Source organism: Macrosteles quadrilineatus, unplaced genomic scaffold, assembly GCF_028750875.1.
Source record: "Macrosteles quadrilineatus isolate MER2022 unplaced genomic scaffold, UCM_ALF_1.0 Scaffold_1__1_contigs__length_201487025, whole genome shotgun sequence".
NCBI classification, from domain to species: Eukaryota; Metazoa; Arthropoda; class Insecta; order Hemiptera; family Cicadellidae; genus Macrosteles; species Macrosteles quadrilineatus.
Genome location: NW_026542594.1, coordinates 140,912,390 through 140,930,428, shown reverse-complemented (window position 1 = coordinate 140,930,428; position 18,039 = coordinate 140,912,390). Strand labels below are relative to the sequence as shown.

The 18,039-nt window shown below is 34.9% G+C and overlaps 1 protein-coding gene across 2 annotated transcripts in view; it reads left to right on the top strand.

The window, feature by feature from the left end:
• The window catches only part of LOC128985815 (nuclear pore complex protein Nup107), a 55,508-nt gene extending 39,109 nt beyond the window's left edge, over window positions 1-16,399 (top strand). For both annotated transcript variants that reach the window (XM_054405726.1, XM_054405716.1), the window contains exons 14-18: window positions 831-1,007; window positions 3,008-3,133; window positions 14,758-14,859; window positions 15,628-15,739; window positions 16,278-16,399. In XM_054405726.1, coding sequence (XP_054261701.1) covers window positions 831-1,007; window positions 3,008-3,133; window positions 14,758-14,859; window positions 15,628-15,735 — 513 coding nt within the window. In that variant the 3' untranslated portion in view covers window positions 15,736-15,739; window positions 16,278-16,399. The remainder of the gene's footprint in view (window positions 1-830; window positions 1,008-3,007; window positions 3,134-14,757; window positions 14,860-15,627; window positions 15,740-16,277) is intronic.
• Window positions 16,400-18,039: the final 1,640 nt, after the last annotated feature.

Here is an 18,039-nt window from a genome sequence, read left to right as displayed (position 1 = left end):
GATTAAAATTTATTTGTTATGGTCCTTATAATTCCAAACAAAATCGTGCAACCCCTCATTTCTGTAAAAGTAATGGTTCAAAATTTAATGCAACTTTATGATTTTAAATATCATTTGTTACTCTCATCGCTTACCTATGATAAAAGGTGGTTGACAAGCGAATGGGAGAAAGAATGTGTCAGATTGCTGATACTGTTTGTTATTGTTATTTAAGTAAGAGAATAAAAAATGTTTATAAAAATTTGTTTTTTGTTAAAGGATAAAATAAGTTATATAACAATAAAATTATAACTGCTACCAAGATAAGCTGACCACAAATTTAAAAACATCTTCTACATCAAATGCGATCACGACAAGACCATATGAATTTGCCTCCTTCGCGGGTACATCATCTTCGTCTCCTGTGGTCGCAACAAGTGTGGACATCTACCGTGGTCACAGAGGAATCGTGAACGTTCATAGTGTATTAAGTGGACATTTTTCGTGATCGCAGGGACATCACTTCCTGGGATCGTGATAACATCATGAACATCTTCTGTAGTCTCGGACAAATCGTGGGCAATGAGGTCTTGGAGACTTTGTCATTGTCTCCCGCAGTCGATGTTGCGGCAAAATTGAGATTTTTGATTGCGCAATCTTCATCGATGGTTTGGTGTTCCCGATAGTAAAAGCTCGGCTCCAAAATTGGGTAACAGATTCATGATAAAAATAATTTTTCAAGGAAAACAATTTCCTTAGAGGCCCCCTCCCATGCCGGGACGACCCTTGTGTCCGTTGGCCCTGTAACAGAATGGCAAGATGTTTATATTTGGTTGTTACTTGTTGTACAGGACGCACAGGAAGGGTTTGCTGATTGGTTTGAGCACTATCACCACGCCAGGCCAGTAGAGCCCCCCAGTCCTGGCCCTAGCGCCACCTTCACAGAGAAGGTAGCATATGATCACCGAATAGCAGCATATCACAAAGACCTAGACCGCTGGAGAGCAGCTATGGATCACCAGACCAAGGTAACATGGCTAACCATTGTATCGTTTGCTGAAATTTGATCACAGTTTTAGAAAAATATTTAAATAAGAACCAACCACTCTTTGCTTAGCATATAAATAGTTTTTCTTATGATTATGTTTTAAGCATTAAAAATTAATGAAGTAGAACAGTCATTTTAACCCTTTGAGTGCCAACGTCCGGGGAACCGGACGTTTTTAAAACGAGCCAAAAGTGCCGACGTCCGGCCGACCGGACGTTTTTAGAACGAGCCAAAAGTGCCAACGTCCGGCTGACCGGACGTTTCGTAATGATCAAACAGTTGTCATAACAACCGAATGGATACTCGGATTCTTTTAACCCATATATTAACATTGAGTCGAAAGTTACTAGATGCGATACATCGATTTTCGTTGGTCGAAATATCGAAAATTCGATTTTTACAAAATTTTAACCTAAATATCGCCAGATCGCGCTCGGCATTTTTAGCGCGACCTTCGGGAAAAATCATCGGCATTTTTTGAGCGTTAATTATATTTTTTGCCTGGCACTCTAAGGGTTAAGCTTTTAGATGACTAAGTATAAAAATGGCTAGTTGTTGTTTTTTAAGTAATTTATTTGCATCCTTGAATCGTGTTAGGACTTTTCCGTTATTTCAAAATGGTGAGCAATATGTCACGGTATTGCCAAAGTTTGAGTGGCCTAAATCACTCTTTTTTTCCATTACTAAACATGTTTATATAGTTAACTGGACAAGACACTATCAAAACAATTTGTAAAAAATCAGTAAAACGTTGTTTACATGACAATTGGTAATACGCCACAATCTTGATTACAAATTCAGTTTTAAATCACCAGAACACCTACTGTGTTTTGTTACATTTACTCTATAAAACCATTATCAAAACAAACCTCGATAACTCTTTTTTTTTTCTAAATTGCGACGTAACTCACAACCTCTATAAATAACAAATCGTTTTGAGACGTCAACCTTGATAACACAACTTTATACGTAACTGCATTGAACAGTAAAAAACAATCTAGCCTACCAAAAAACAAATGTTTTGTTGGAGACAAAATCAATTTGTTCTTAAATCACGAAGATCTGAAAAATCATAATGAGACTTTAGGAACTGGGTTTTATAATTAGAAAAATATTTCCCTATATTGACTCTCCTATGCAATTTCCTTTGAAACCTTTTCTTAGAACTTAAACAAATATTTACTCGTTTTATTTGCCTCCAGGATTAAAAATTAATACTAAATAAAATAATAAATAGGTTAGGGTGTAGCTACCTGTTTTTGTTGTCACTCCAACAGATTTTAGAAAATGACTAGTTTTTTAGGCATGTTACCCCACTCAAATGTTCATCTTATTTCTGCTTAACACTTCTTGTCTTGGTCATGAATACATTGCCATGAAATAGTCTTCTACTGAAAACTAAACAATTTACGACGATAACAAGCAAACATCATATTTATTTAGAAAAAAAAAATAGTTTATTATGCTGACGCTTTATTGTTAACTTAATGGTTCTAGGACTAGGAAGAAAATTCTTTAAAAATAGCTTCTTCCCTTTAGGGAAATGGGCAAGAAACATTACTATTTAAATGTACATAGTAATCTAAATAGAATAAGTAAAGTGTTGTAGCCTGCTTGTTAAGGGGTATATTTTTACTATATTTGGCATATCTATTTATTTTGTAATAAGCCATTAACATTTGACAAAAAAAACAAAAAAAAAAAAAACAAGTTCAATGTAGTCTCATTTAGTGGAGAATAAATTCAATATATATACAAATTTAATTTCCAGACTCAGAGGAGTTGCTACTATAGTACTCTATCTTAACAACTGCATATTTCATGCATTTGCTGCAACTTTACATGTTTGCTGTACAACTTGGCATGTGTGCGTTGTGTCACCTGCGTCTCAGCATACGCCCGGCCTATAGAGGTTCTACAATTGACTATTGGATACTGAAGATAGTCAAAGGTTCTACTTTGTATGTATTTTGTTTTCAGAATGTAAAGCAACAGCTGTACAACGTGCTTCTGTTTCCACAAGGTGGATGGCTGGCAGATTCAGACAAGGAGGATAGGCTTCGAGCCCACCAGATCAAATCCCTCCGAACACTCTGCTTACCTAAGGTAGACTAAAAAATTGCTGGTAATCCGGTTTAAGTGATATTCAAATGTTTAATGTTGCTTCCAATATTGATTTTCTAGAACACATTAACATGGTGCATCTGATAGTAGGATGTAAGATTGTCATACGCAGACCTTTAAAATTAGAACCTTCCTTTTTTACTACCTCCTGTTATCTCAAAATTCTACTATCAATATTGTACTGTAAAATTTTAATTATAGATGTATTTCGAATTATGGATATTTATAGGCATGCACTGTGGATGCCCCCCCCTCCCTGGTGTGGATTAACGTCCGCACCAGTAAGTAAGTACTACGACTATCCCCAGTACTATCCTGATAATTAGACCAATTTGTTAATTATAAGTAGGGGTCTGCGGGTCCCCGATTTTTTCGGGTCGGGTCGGGCCAGCGGAAGGCCCGAGAGACCGGGTCGGGTCAGAGATTTTTTCGGGCCAAGATCGGGTCGGGCCAAAAAAAAATTATTATTTTCAAAGTTATAATAAGTAATTTTCAAAGAAACACTCTTATATATATTATTACAGAGGAATTAAAACGTTAAAATTATAATTAAATATTAAGTTTGCTCACGTTTAAGAATAAAGACACAACAGAGCAAATGCCGTACTGTCACTAGCCAGAGCCAGTCGTCTACTGACAAAACAAAAGCCGTGACGCAACAGTGCAAAGAAAACGAAGTCAAAAGAAAGACTATTTATCCAGAGGTACCAGTTTAATTATTTATTGTTTATTCCATACCTAGTTTAAAATATATTTAAGTATTTTATTTACATAATAAATTATAAACAAAAGAAATATCTGATATAGTGTACAGATCTGTATCTTGTTCTTTTATTTTCCTGTGTCCTTTTTGTCATTCAGTAACAAAACAAAACAACACTTCTGATCGTCTGGTTCGGCTTGTATGGTCACCATTTAATTTTTTTTTTAAGTATCAAGTATCAGCAAGTCTACAAAGAGGTTAGGCCTAAATATTTTATAACTTTATGAAAGTTTTTATCAGTAAAATTATTTTTTTCTTAAGTTAGATTGAGTTTCAAAAAAGATATTTCTAAGATCCAATACAACATTTACAAGACACAAACTACCATGAATTAATTTCTTTGGAAATTGTTATATATTCCAAATATCTATCTTTTATTTAATATTGATCATATGACTGGAATAATTTCATATTGTAAATAATTCAATGTTTACATTTATTATTAAGAAATAAACATGTATCAAGAGTTGTGTTCATATATTTTGTATTATTTTTATATCTAATAATTTGGCGACGAGGAAGAAAATGACTGAAATACATTATATCTACTTTGAATAGTTTTATGACATTAATGACACAACATACAAGTCAACAGACAGAACAGCCTAGATCAAAACATAGTACCAAGGAACTACTACAGAGCAATGCCTTGATGTTTGATGCTTATGATGAAAGTAAGGAAACGTTTGAAAGCTACACTCAGCGTTTAGAAATATTTTTTAAAATAAAAGGATTGACAGACAATGATTCAGAGACTGAACAATTGAAAGGTTTATTTTTAATCAATTGCTTAGGTGCTAAGCACTACAATCTGATCTGCAGTCTAACATCTCCAGACAAACCAGACTCAAAAACATATCAAGAATTACTGATATTAATAAATGAGCACCTAAGCCCAAAGAAGAACATACTTACAGAACAGCACAAATTCTTATCCCGTTTACAAGATGGAAATGAATCAATCACAAATTATGTCACAGTCCTCAAACAACTGGCTTGTTCAGCAGATTTCAAATCTGGGTGTAAAGAAGGAAAATGTACAAAATCAGTTATAAACCTCATGCTCAGGGCTCAATTCATCAGAGGCTTATATGACTCGGACATCAGAGAAAAACTCTTACAACTGGGGGAAATATCATTTGACAAAGCCTTAGAAATCGCCTTGGCTATAGAGGCATCAAAACTTGACAACCAGATTTTATATACTAGTAATAACCAGAATGACATTCATAAAATAAGTAAAACAACAAAGAACAATATCGGTCCTAAGAATAAAAGTTTCTCAACCAAAAACCATTTCTCTAATGACTCAAGCAAAAAGAAAGACGGGAAAAACAAAAGGCTACAAAGACTGGGACTTTTAGATGTCTGTTTGCACTGTGGAAGGAATAACCACGAAACACAAAATTGCCGATTAATAGATGAACTAAATTGCAGGTATTGTCATAAAGATGGACACATAGAAAAGGTTTGCATAGCGAAACGAATACAGGAATTACAGTCTTCAGAGAAAAATGTAAAAAGAGTTGATGAAATTGATTCTGAATATGAATACGACGTTCAACGGATCATAAATGTATTGAAGAATGACGAAGGAGATGACAGAATGATGATTAACGTATCTCTAAATGGTAAACAGCAACGTTTTGAGTGTGATTCCGGAAGTCGTGTTAGCATAATAAATAATGATGACTTCAAGAAACTAGACTTACGTGTTCCAGTTAGCAAAACAAGTGCTCTTTTTCGATCTTATACTGGACAAATTTTCAAACCAATCGGGGTCTGTACCCTAAGCATATCTTACGAAGGGAGATCTTGCAGAGAGGATCTATACATTGTAAATCTACCTAAAAACGCTATTCTTGGAAGGGATTGGATTCGAAAATTGAAAATTAACTTACACAATATTAATCTTGTTAATATGAAGAAACCAGAGGTTGATACCAACACTGTTGTCAAATCTATCAAGCAAAGATTCTCAAGCGTTTTTGAACAATGCATTGGTAAAACACCCAACTTTACATGCTCTTTAAAACTAAAGGATAATTCAAGACCTGTGTACTTAAAACCCAGACCAGTACCTCATGCTCTTCGAGAAGCTGTTGAGAATGAACTAGATAAACTTGAAAAAGAAGACGTAATAGAGAAAGTGGATCAATCTGAGTGGGGAACACCGATTGTTGTGATTCCAAAAGCAAATGGAGCGGTCCGTATTTGCGCGGATTACAAGGTAACTGTGAACCAACAACTACATGACAGTCGTTATCCAATACCAAGAATAGAGGATATCCTTAACAAAATGAGAAATGGAAACTATTTTTGCACTTTAGACATTTACAAGGCTTATTTACATCTTTCAGTGGACTCTGAAAGTTCTAAAATCCAGACAATTACCACACATAAGGGTACATATCTAGCAAAAAGACTATTTTTCGGAATTAAGACTGCCCCAAATGAATTTTATAAATTTATTGACCAAGTCGTACAAAATCTTGAAGGGACAGTGGCTTATTTTGATGATATTGTTGTACAAGGCTGCACTTTTGAAGAATGCAAATCCAGGCTCATAAAGGTCTTAGAAAAATTGGAACAACACAATCTACATGTGAATGTTGAAAAATGCAAGATTTTTGAGAGAAAGGTGCAGTATCTGGGTCATATCATCAGCAAAGACGGTATGCTTTAAATTGGTTCAGTTCTTACCTCCATGATAGATCTCAGTATGTAGAAATTTCCCACTTAACTAAATATAATAAAATTACTAAAATATCATCAAATTGTAAGCCAATCAGGTTTGGAGTACCTCAAGGATCAATTCTTGGGCCTTTGCTTTTTCTTTGCTACCTGAGAGGAGTAAACAGCGCATTAATCTATAAGCTGAATAGTAAGTTGTGTCTTTACGCTGATGATTCAAATCTCGTTTTATCAACTGCCTCACAAGAAGAAACTGAAGTGTGTTCTTACATTGAATTGGAAAACCTTGGAAACTATTTGAGAAATCACAATTTACTTTTAAATCCACAAAAAACTAAATTTGTAATGTTCAAGACAGCTCAAAGTAAAATACTACTAGAACCTTTAATAATACATGATAACCATAACATTGAACACGAAAAAAGTATAAATTTTTTGGGTCTGACAGTAGATCAAAATCTGAGTTGGGACGAACACGTGCATAAAATTTTGGGCAAAATTAATTCAGGAATTCACGCATTATCTAAAATGTCTTATTACTGTGATCTGAAAACATTAAAAAATATTTATTTCGCCCATGTTCACTCTCATATATTGTTCTGCATAGCGCTGTATGGTTCAACAAAAAATTTAAATTTGGAAAAAATATTAAAACAGCAAAAACGAGCAATCAGGATCATGCTTAAGTTAGAGTATGATGCACCAGCAAAAGAACATTTCAAAAATCTAAATATTTTAACTGTTTACGGGCAATATATTATTGAAACTACTCTCAGTGCAAAGAATTGTACAACTATCAATTTTAAGTCCCCAGCTCATTCGTATAATACTAGAAAGAGAAATGAGGTTATCCTGCCACATAGATTAAAGTTTTTTGAAAAGAAACCAACCTACACAGGATATACTTTTCTTAAATATATTCCAGAAAACATAAGAAGAGAAAATAATTTAAATAAGTTCAGGAAATTGCTGAAAGAGTATTTAATACAACTGGCCCCTTACTCCATAGAAGAATTTTCCACCTCCCAGATATAACCTACTGTAGATATAAATATTTTTGTTATTACTTTTCATTTTTGCTTGGTTAACTGTAAATAGTAGATTTTAATTAGATTTAGTATTGTATTATATATATGACGCTATTTACTGTACAAACTATGTACAAAAAATGAATAAAGAACTTTGACTATGACTATGACTATGACTATCCAGAAATCACCAGAAAAGGTGAGGGCAATCCAGGATGCTCCCCGTCCAACAAATATCACAGGAGTGCGTCAATTCCTTGGACTAGTACAGTACTATTCAAAGTTCATCAAAGATGCATCTACACTGCTAAATCCCTTACATCAGCTTCTAAGGAAAGAAAAACGTTTTCACTGGTCCCAGGAATGTGAAAAAGCTTTTACTTGTGTTAAAGAAGAGATAGCAAGTGACACAGTCCTTACTCCATACAACCCAGACTTACCCGTGATACTTGCCACAGATGCTAGCCCTGTTGGCTTATCAGCTGTGCTGTCTCATAAAATGCCAAATAATGAAGAGAGGCCTATTGTGTTTGCCAGCAGATCCCTCACTGCTGCAGAGCGCAACTATAGCCAATTGGACAGAGAAGCAACTGCTGTATACTGGGGGTGTAAAAAAATGTTCGATTATATATACGGAAGGAAGTTTACTCTTGCCATTGACAACAAACCACTGATGACCATATTTCATCCAGACAAGAAACTACCATTGTTGACTTCATCCAGGATGCTTAGATATGCTCATTTTCTTTCAGGATTTGATTATGAGATTGTACACAAAAAATCAAACGACCACTGTAATGCAGATTACCTCTCAAGACATCCCTTACCCATAAAAGAAGAGAATATAAATGTGGTTGACGAAGATTACACTGTTCGAAAAGAGACAATACACTGCATAACAACCGATACTATCATGGCTAAAGACATAGAAAAAGAAACATCACTTGACGAAGAACTCTCTCGCTTAAAGGAAAAGCTCCTAATCGGAGAAGTCGCTGACCCAGAAATATCACTTCAAGACGGAATTATTTTTAGAGGAAATCGTGTTATCATTCCAAAAAAGCTACAACCTAAAATCCTCCAAGAATTACACTCAACACACGTAGGAATAGTGCGGATGAAGAGTCTGGCAAGAAACTACTGTTACTGGAAAAACATTGATACAGATATTGAGAGTATGGTGGCAAGTTGTAAGGCATGTTGTGAGAATAAGAAAAATCCAGAGAAGGCTCCTACCCATGTTTGGGAAATACCAAAACGCAATTGGCAGCGAGTCCACATGGATTACGCAGGACCTTTTCTGAATCACAACTTCTTGATTGTTGTAGATGCCAGGTCAAAGTGGCCAGAAATATATCCGATAAAAAGTGCGCCAACAACTGCCAGTACTATTCATTACCTCAGAGAAATATTCAGTCACCATGGCCTACCAGAAATATTGGTCAGTGACAATGCCACAATTTTTAAATCTGCAGAGTTTCAAGCATTCTGTAAACGCCAAGGAATAAGACAACGATTCATTGCACCAGGAAACCCCTCTACAAATGGTCAAGCAGAAAGATTTTGCCAAACACTCAAGACAAAACTGAGGTGCATGCAGTTTGAACAGGGGACTTTACATGAAAAACTATGTGCACTATTATTTTGGTACCGAGCTACACCACTGAGTACTGGTGCATCCCCAGCACAATTAATGTTTGGCAGGAACTTGAGAACCAAGCTAGATCTCTTAAGGCCTGGCGAAGCTGACAAAAATGAGGCTCAGCAACCAATATTTAACAAACATTACAATATTGGGGAGAGAGTACAATCAAGAAATTACGCAGGATCCATTCTGTGGAAATTTGGAACTGTGGTGGAAAGACTGGGACGACTTCACTATCTCGTAGAAATTGATGATGGGTATGTAATAAAACGCCACTTCAATCAACTTCGAGCTTGTCAAGTGCCAAAAGATTCTACTCATTACAAAAGCCCTCTACCTAGCTCATTGACACAAACAAGGCAAGAAAGTTCAAACAACCGATGCGACCCAAAAGCCAAAGTACCACCAAAGCAAACTAATCGAACTTTAATATTCCAAAATACCAATCAAAATTGTTCAAGACAACCTATATTCATGGGAAATACAAGGTACGGTATGTTAAGGAAATCAATAAGCAATTCAGAAAGGTCACAAGATACAGAAAATGTCTCAAGTAACACCCCAAGCTGGGAAGGAACTATAGACACTGAAACATCGGATCCTACAGCAAGCACTATGCCTAATACTGAGGAAAAAAGCCCTATACATAACAATGAAGCGTCAAGTACAATCCATCGTACAAGCAGCCGACAAGAGGCCGAAGAGCCAAGTACAATCATACAACAAGACGCTGAAGTGTCCAATGCAAACTCACAACCAGATGTTCCTGTCCCTAAAATTCGCCGCTCATTGAGAATCAGAAAACCAATTATAAGGATGAACTTGTAAATGAACATTCTCTTAAATAAGTAGGGAGGAATTGTTATATATTCCAAATATCTATCTTTTATTTAATATTGATCATATGACTGGAATAATTTCATATTGTAAATAATTCAATGTTTACATTTATTATTAAGAAATAAACATGTATCAAGAGTTGTGTTCATATATTTTGTATTATTTTTATATCTAATAGAAATTATCTGTAACAGTTTTATATTTTTGAATAAAGAAAATATATCTTTTTGTCTCTACTTCCTTGTTTCGTTACTTGCATTTTGTCAGCAATTGGAACAATCGGGTGGTGTAATAGGGGTGGGGGAGGGGGAGGGTCTATGACCTTGAGTGTCCCCGGGCCTGGCTCTGGTTGTGTAAGAGGGGCGGGGAGGGGAGGGGGAGGGTCTGTAACCTTGAGTGTCCCCGGGCCCGGCTGTGAGAGTGATTCATGGTTTTTTGTTTACATTCTACTACCCTTCCCCCTTCCTTCCGAGAAAAAGACCCTACAGTTTCAAAAACATCGACTTACAGTATAAAAACATTGAGTTGTGTTGCTAATTAGGACACTATAATGTCTCTGCTGTCTGCTTATGTTGCCAAATTAGCATTTAACTTTCTTTTCTCTTGATTTAATATAATTTTCTATATATTAAGAGTTCCTTTTCAGGTACCTAATAATTGTGATATTGTTTGACTTGAGTTTATGGATTTTTAATTCTTTTCATTTATTAGCTAAAATCAGTTGTTTTAGGATTTTAATCTCTTGCAATACCTTAGGTCTATAACTGTGTATGACATGATATATGCAATTTTTACAGTCTTTACTATAACTAACTATACCATAAACAATGTATGTGTGTTATTTACTGTTTTAGAGTTTTTAAAGTGAATTAGTTTACACACAATCTTTTCTTCAATGAGTTCTCCACTTGTCATGTTGCTTAGTCTATTACTATTTTAGGCCCTATAAAAAATAATTCCTATGTAAAGCTGTAGGCCTAGTAATGCCAATAATAAATAATTCTTTATTTATGATGATGTAACTAATAATGCTATTGTAAGTGTGAGGTTTTTATACTTAGGAGGTTAGGAGGCAGGGAATGAATGATTCATATTGCATGGTGAAAACATAGAATTTTTATTTTCTTCTTGCTTGCAGTCTTTAAGCCAGTCCACAGGCCCTAAACTTGAGATGAATTATATAGCAATAGAGTAGAATTGCAAGGTTAATTGATTTGTTTATGATCCTTTTATATTAAGTTCCATTACAAACTTGTTGTAATATAGCTGTTTAGATATTTCAACAGTTATGAAAATGGGAAAGAATGGCTTGATAAAAAAAATTATTTTCTTCTTTCTTGCAGTTGAGGCAACTCCTAAGCTGTAAATAAGTTATGAACATGAAATAATATACATAAATACAATCGTTTTTCATATGTTATTTTTAAGTAATATTATAAACACAGATAGGAGTTAAAAAAAGAAAAAAATCTGGTAATTAATAATTTTTGGACCGACCCGATTTTGACCCGAAACCCGAGGACCAAAATTATCGGCCCGACCCGACCCGACCCGAACCAAAAAAGTCTGACCCGCAGACCCCTAATTACAAGCCAAAATGTGGTTCGGATTCCACTTTAAACTGTAGGTCCCTTAGTTGTTGCCATTGGCTGTAGACTCCCTCTTATCCGGACAGCTTTTAACCGGACATCGGTTTAACCGGACTACACTCGACGGAAATTACATCTCTTTAACCGGACAATTTTTATCAGCACATTGGTGTAACCGGACTAGATCGGCAGGAAATGACCGGTACTGAAACGACTGTTCTCGTGGGAAAGATTTGAGACCAGTAATCACATGTCTAAATACAATGCTCTCCTAAATTTAAGTCGAATATCACCGTAAACGGTCCGTTTTAACGAGTTTTTGGGGATGTCGGTTTAACCGGAAAACCCGTTTTCCGGACTGGCCTAGGTCCCTAGGAGTCCGGATAAGAGGGAGTCTACTGTACTATTAATTAAAAGCTGTGCCTAAAAAATATGTTGGCCATAGTCTCTAACATAACTATAATATCACGCCACTCACATCTCCATTCATACTTGGCTTAAAATACCTACATGCTTATGGTCGCAATTTCAGAATAAATTAAAAGTATAAAGTAAAGTTAAAAAGTATCAAATTTTCCATGTAGGGGAAACTATTACCTTAGTTGGTTGTAATTACCATGGCAATTACGGTATATTACCATGGTTGGTTGGACATAGACCTGGGGCTGATTTACTTTTTCATTTTTATTACCTCAGGGGCTAAAAACGCTATTTGTTTATGTGTAAATACACACATATATTAACACTTTTTATACATGTGTAAATAAATGTATTGTATCTGTGAACACAATAACTCTAGAAATTGTGACATTTGGAATGTATGTAGTAGGGCTAAATAAAGTTTAATGAATCCTCGAACCAGCAAAGTAGGGTTATGGAAACAAAGTGTTATGTAGATTTTCAAATTAATAAAAAATTTGTTTTTTCAAATTTTATAAAGCAAGGCAATGCACGATATTTATTACAGCAATTGTGTAGAGCAGGGACCGCATTGTCAATTTTTGGAGGAAAGGTTAGCCAGACTGTTAGTATTTCAGCGCAGAAAGGTAGCCCCCTTTCAAATAACCTAAAACGAGGTAGATTTTAAATTAAGCAGTGAAATTTTACATTTTCTTGCAGATTTTTTAGATAATAATATATTACTTGTAGAATAATATTCTGTACTTTTTGTGCGAATGATGTTCTGACCAATCAAAACAATAATCCTCAAATAATTTTTTGTATGGGTACATTAATTGTGTTTCTCATATTTTATAATTTACATAACATAAGTAGGCTCATGACTATTTAAATTCTTAAACGAAGTTAAAATTTTGTTTGCAGTATATTTATTATGATATGAAATTTGATCTATAATGGTGGTGTTTAAGTAGGGCTGATGAGAACACTGGTCAACAGAACACCAAACCTTTTACGATATTACGGTATTGCCGAGACCGCATGATATGATCGCGAGTGACGATTACGGTATCGCGGAGACCGCAAATATACTTACGGGTGTTGCTGCGATCGCGAGTGACAATCACGGTACCACCGATACCGCAAATACTTACGGGTGTCGCCGCGATCGTGAGTGGCGATCACGGTATTGCCAAGACTGCAAATATACTTATGATTGTTGCTGCGATCGCGAGTGACGATCACGGTACCGCCGATACCGCAAATACTTACGGGTGTTGCCGCGATCGTGAGTGGCGATTACAGTATTGCCGAGACTGCAAGATACGCTAACGAGTTGCCACTACTTTGACAATCATCTTTGTACACATAATAAAAAAATAATTATTTCTCAGTAGGCCTTCGTGGGCCTGATAAAATCCATTTGGGCCGGATGTAGTTTGGAGACTCCTGGTGTACAGCTTAAGACATAAACTATTAAGTCTGAGTATAGCTGGGCGACGAATGAACCATACGCTTTATTTATTGTGAGTTGGTTATTTTGTCAAATCTAACCTGTGAGTGCTTGTGAGTGCTGTGAGTGTTGACGCTTCCTTTAGACAATTCATCCCCATGTTAAATTTGTAGCCATTAAAAAAAAAAATCTTAGTTGATGTGAGCCACCGATAGATTGTGCTTATCTAAATTACTCATTTCTGTCGAATACAAAATCTTTTTTATCAATTCAAACTAATGGAATGACTTATTGTGAGCTATAGCAACTGTTATGACCCATAAACTTGGCCAGCAACAAAAAATAAGGTAGAAAATAGAGTTTTAGTTACTAGCGCATTCTGTGACTGGCTCACACAACTACGTTCATTTTTAACAAACAAAAAAAAAATTGGCTACAGCTGGTCCATATAGATGGGACGTCTACTTCACTATCCAATAGGCAATGCTTATAGTTACACTCCTCCTGGTCAGCCCATAGTGGCATGGTAGCTCAGTTGGCTAAGGTGTGGCATGACTTTCTAAATTAAGCTTATAAATGTGTGGCTTAGCCGGTGGGAGGGCCCACCTTGCAATATTACATGTCATGATATTCATTGCTTTTAGTTATACATATATTTGATTTTTTCACTAGTACAAATACAGTACAGTCAATAGTTTTGTAATTGCCCTTTCTTTGATTTTATGGTAAAACATATAAGCCCAGAATAGTAGACTGTATAAGTTATACGCATATTGTTTTCTTTTTTTCTTAAATAAATGTTGTCCGTCTGGGGTGGAAATTGAAGTTGAGTCTTATTGTAAGCTATGGTTAAGGAAAATATTTAAAAAAATGTGCTTTTAAAAAATTGTATTCTAAATGTAAACATTTAATTTAAAACATTTATTTTCCTTCCCTGTAGCAGCAAACAGTGCAAGAAAACCTCATGCTATTTAAATAGAGACATGCTTTAGGGAATATTTACCAATCAGACAAATGGAAAATTGCTTAATCTGCAGGTGTGTTGTGGCGAAGGTCATATTTATTAATTACTACCACCAAGAACAAGAACATAAATAAAGCAAATTATCAATCATTGTACTCTATCAAAAAACAAAAACTTAATTGAAATTGAAAATTAATGAAAATTATAATCTTGTGTTGCATGTTATTTCAGATTGTGTTACTGCTGCATACTGTACTTCATTCAATGGAGTTGTTTAAAGAAGCTATCCAGTTGGCTGATTTAGTGGTTGATGAACGATATCATCTTTACAAGGTATACTATAAATTTAAATACAAACACAAAAAAAAGTATAAACACTGTGTAACTCTGACTATGACTATATACTAATATACTAATACTAGCTGTACCCGCGGGCTTCGCCCCGTTTAACTTCATAAGTATTTGCATGGCTCATTCACGTCCTGGTTGAAGTTCGTTCGCTACGCTCACTCACCTTTAGGTTGGAGCTCGTTCGCTGCGCTCACTTGCCTTCAGGTTAGCTCGTTCGCTACGCTAACTCGCCTCCAGGTTGAAGTTCGTTCGTTACGCTCACTCACCTTTTGGTTGGAAATTAGCTGTTGTCATAAATTAAAAAAAAAATAATAGTGCTGCACCCTGTTGGTAATCCTTGTAACTTTTATGCTATTGAACATCATAGAACAGAACAAACTTGTTTAATTGAAACAGCTGTTAAGATTAAATAATTCCTTTTAAATATGAAAAATCGTAAGATTAACATGGGGAACTACAGAGCCACTGGGGCGGAGCCCGAAAGGGTTTTTGAGATGATAATATGATTTAATGTTAATCGGGAATGTGAGCTAATATCATGCCAAATTTCAGCCCAATCCGTCCAGTAGTTTATGCGTGATTGAGCAACAAACACACACACAAACATACACACAAACTCACAAACTTTCAGATTTATAATATTAGTAAGATAAAAGGTGAAAAAATGTGGGAAGGATCAGTTACATGTATGTGATAATTAACGTAGGTGGCACGGTAAGACTGTTCAAGTTTTCCATTTTTATTTTGAAGGTGTACTCCAAGCAGCAGATGGGAGAGCTACTGAGCAAGATCAGAGAGTCTTCACTAGCATCTCTAGGACAAGGCAGGGATCCTTGGAGTCACCCAGTCATGTCCTGAACAGGTATGTGAGACTGATCACACAAATGATAAGCACAATGGTAACACACTAACAAAGGATTGATTCTACAGATCATTAATGGTTAGTCTTAGGATCTCATATTGCATAGTATTAATTTAAATACATCTTACATAATATTTTGTATGAGTTAAAATACAGTAATGTAATATATAATGCAAAATTTAATGTCAAGTAGAATAAAAGAAATATATGCAAGGCAGTCAGGAGGTGTGAATCCTGGATCTTAATTTTGTGAACGAGAAAACACACATGTTCATGTTTTTCACTGTTATTTTAGTTTTCCTTGTATAGGTAAACATTTAGAAATAGGTTTTGTATCAAATGGTAACTCGGAGAACTGTGAAGCAATTCACATGCAGGGGAATTCTCACGAGTAATGTAAGGATTGTTTTTAAATACTGGAATACACAAATGACTATTGCCCACTTTATTTTTTATCGGGAAAGGGAACATGAAAACCCTAGTTATATTGTGAATTTTGAATGTACATGTAAACATTAATTTATTACCTCTGTTTCAGGACCTGTGGTTTTCGAGTCATCATCTAAGTGTAGTATTTTCCCCCTTATTTACTTTGTAAATTTAAAAATAAGTTTTATACTATTTCCAGTGATTTAATAAAATAAAAACTATTCTATTTAATATGTTTTATCTTAGTTTCCCATTTTTATGTGTGTAGCATAATTTTATCAAGGGCTAATTGGAAATTCTGTTCTATGAGATGCCACATCTTTCAAACTCTTTCCAGCAAATATATATGTTGGCAAATTAAAAAAAACTTCAAAGGGAGGTATATCCGTTACCGTGTAAGTTTGATTTTTCCTTCGTCACGTTGCGTCACTTAATATCGTACTCTTCTGTGCCAATGAATAATACTCTAGCACAGTTTTGAGAAATTGGTTGTGGTGTTACTGTTAAAGCTGGAATTCCTTGACATGGGGGATGTCAGTTAGTTGTCTCAGCCTTATCAATTACATAAAGTTGTCAATATAACCTCTCTACGGAATGTTAGGTGTAGTGGAATATAGCCTACTTGAAGTGAAGTTGGCTTTTATTCTTGAACTGTTAGGTGCCTCCTCATTTATATGGTCGTGTGGCTTCATTAGCAAAAAATAATGTAAATGACATAGCAATGTGGCATTTCCAAAAAGCAAAACATAATGTAAATTGGCTGTTACCTGAAATTCAAAATTCAGGCTCGATTACGACCAATGAATGATTTGTAGAGAATGAAATTAAATATTAGGGAATTATTGATAGTCCAGTCAAACTACAAAACTAGTTGAACGTTACAAAAAATAACTGTTACGAGTTTTTTTTCTTAACTTTATGTTTTTTGGGGCGCTGAATCCGAATCTGAAGAGATCCAACAAAAATTCCTTGTGCGTTTTGAGCTAGACGCAAAAAATGTGAAATATTTTGCACTTTTTTCAGTTTCTTGCTTAGTACTCGGAAACTATGCATTCTACTAAATTTTACTAAAAGTGAAAATGAAAGATCATGAAATTTCCTTCAAAATACATACATATTGTTCTTTATCAAATGCACAATTAGCCCACTAGAGCTCGTTCCAAAAAGACAAAAATATCACACTTTTGAAAAAAAACCCGTTTTTTCAGATTTTCATATTTATTATTAAAAGTAGGTGTAAGGTAGACAATGAAAGTAAATTAAGTTTAAAGACTTAACATATAAGCCCCAGTACCGGTAAGTGTACTATTAAAGAATAACGAAATTTTTTAAAGAACAAATAGAAGCAAAGACAATAATTGGAGTGCGCTCCAAAAAGACAAAACTTTCACATTGTTGTGTAAACACTCTTTTTTGCATATTTAAAATTGTTTATTAAAACTAAATTTTTTCCCACTCATCTTACCTTATGTAACTTATTTCACTACCTATTTAACTTAATTCTAGCTTCAAAAAATCACTCTCAAATAATTACTTTCACCAAAAACACCCACAATTTATCATGAACGAAAGAACAAATATTGTGTTGAACATAACGTGTCATAGTTAGACATTTCTTTTTACAACTATGCAGTATAGTTGGTTAACTTGTAAGTTGAATAAGAAAACATTATCGTACACAGATTTAACATAAACAGTTAATTATAACTTTTTTTTATTTGTTTACAAACATTGACGTGATATAAAACGTCAATTTCACTTGTGGAGACGCCTTCACAGTCCGTCGTCCCGATTAACTATGGTATGGCACCTTTATAGACAAAACAGTAGAGTAATTCCTCATGAGAAGTACTAAAATTGAGGGTAGATTT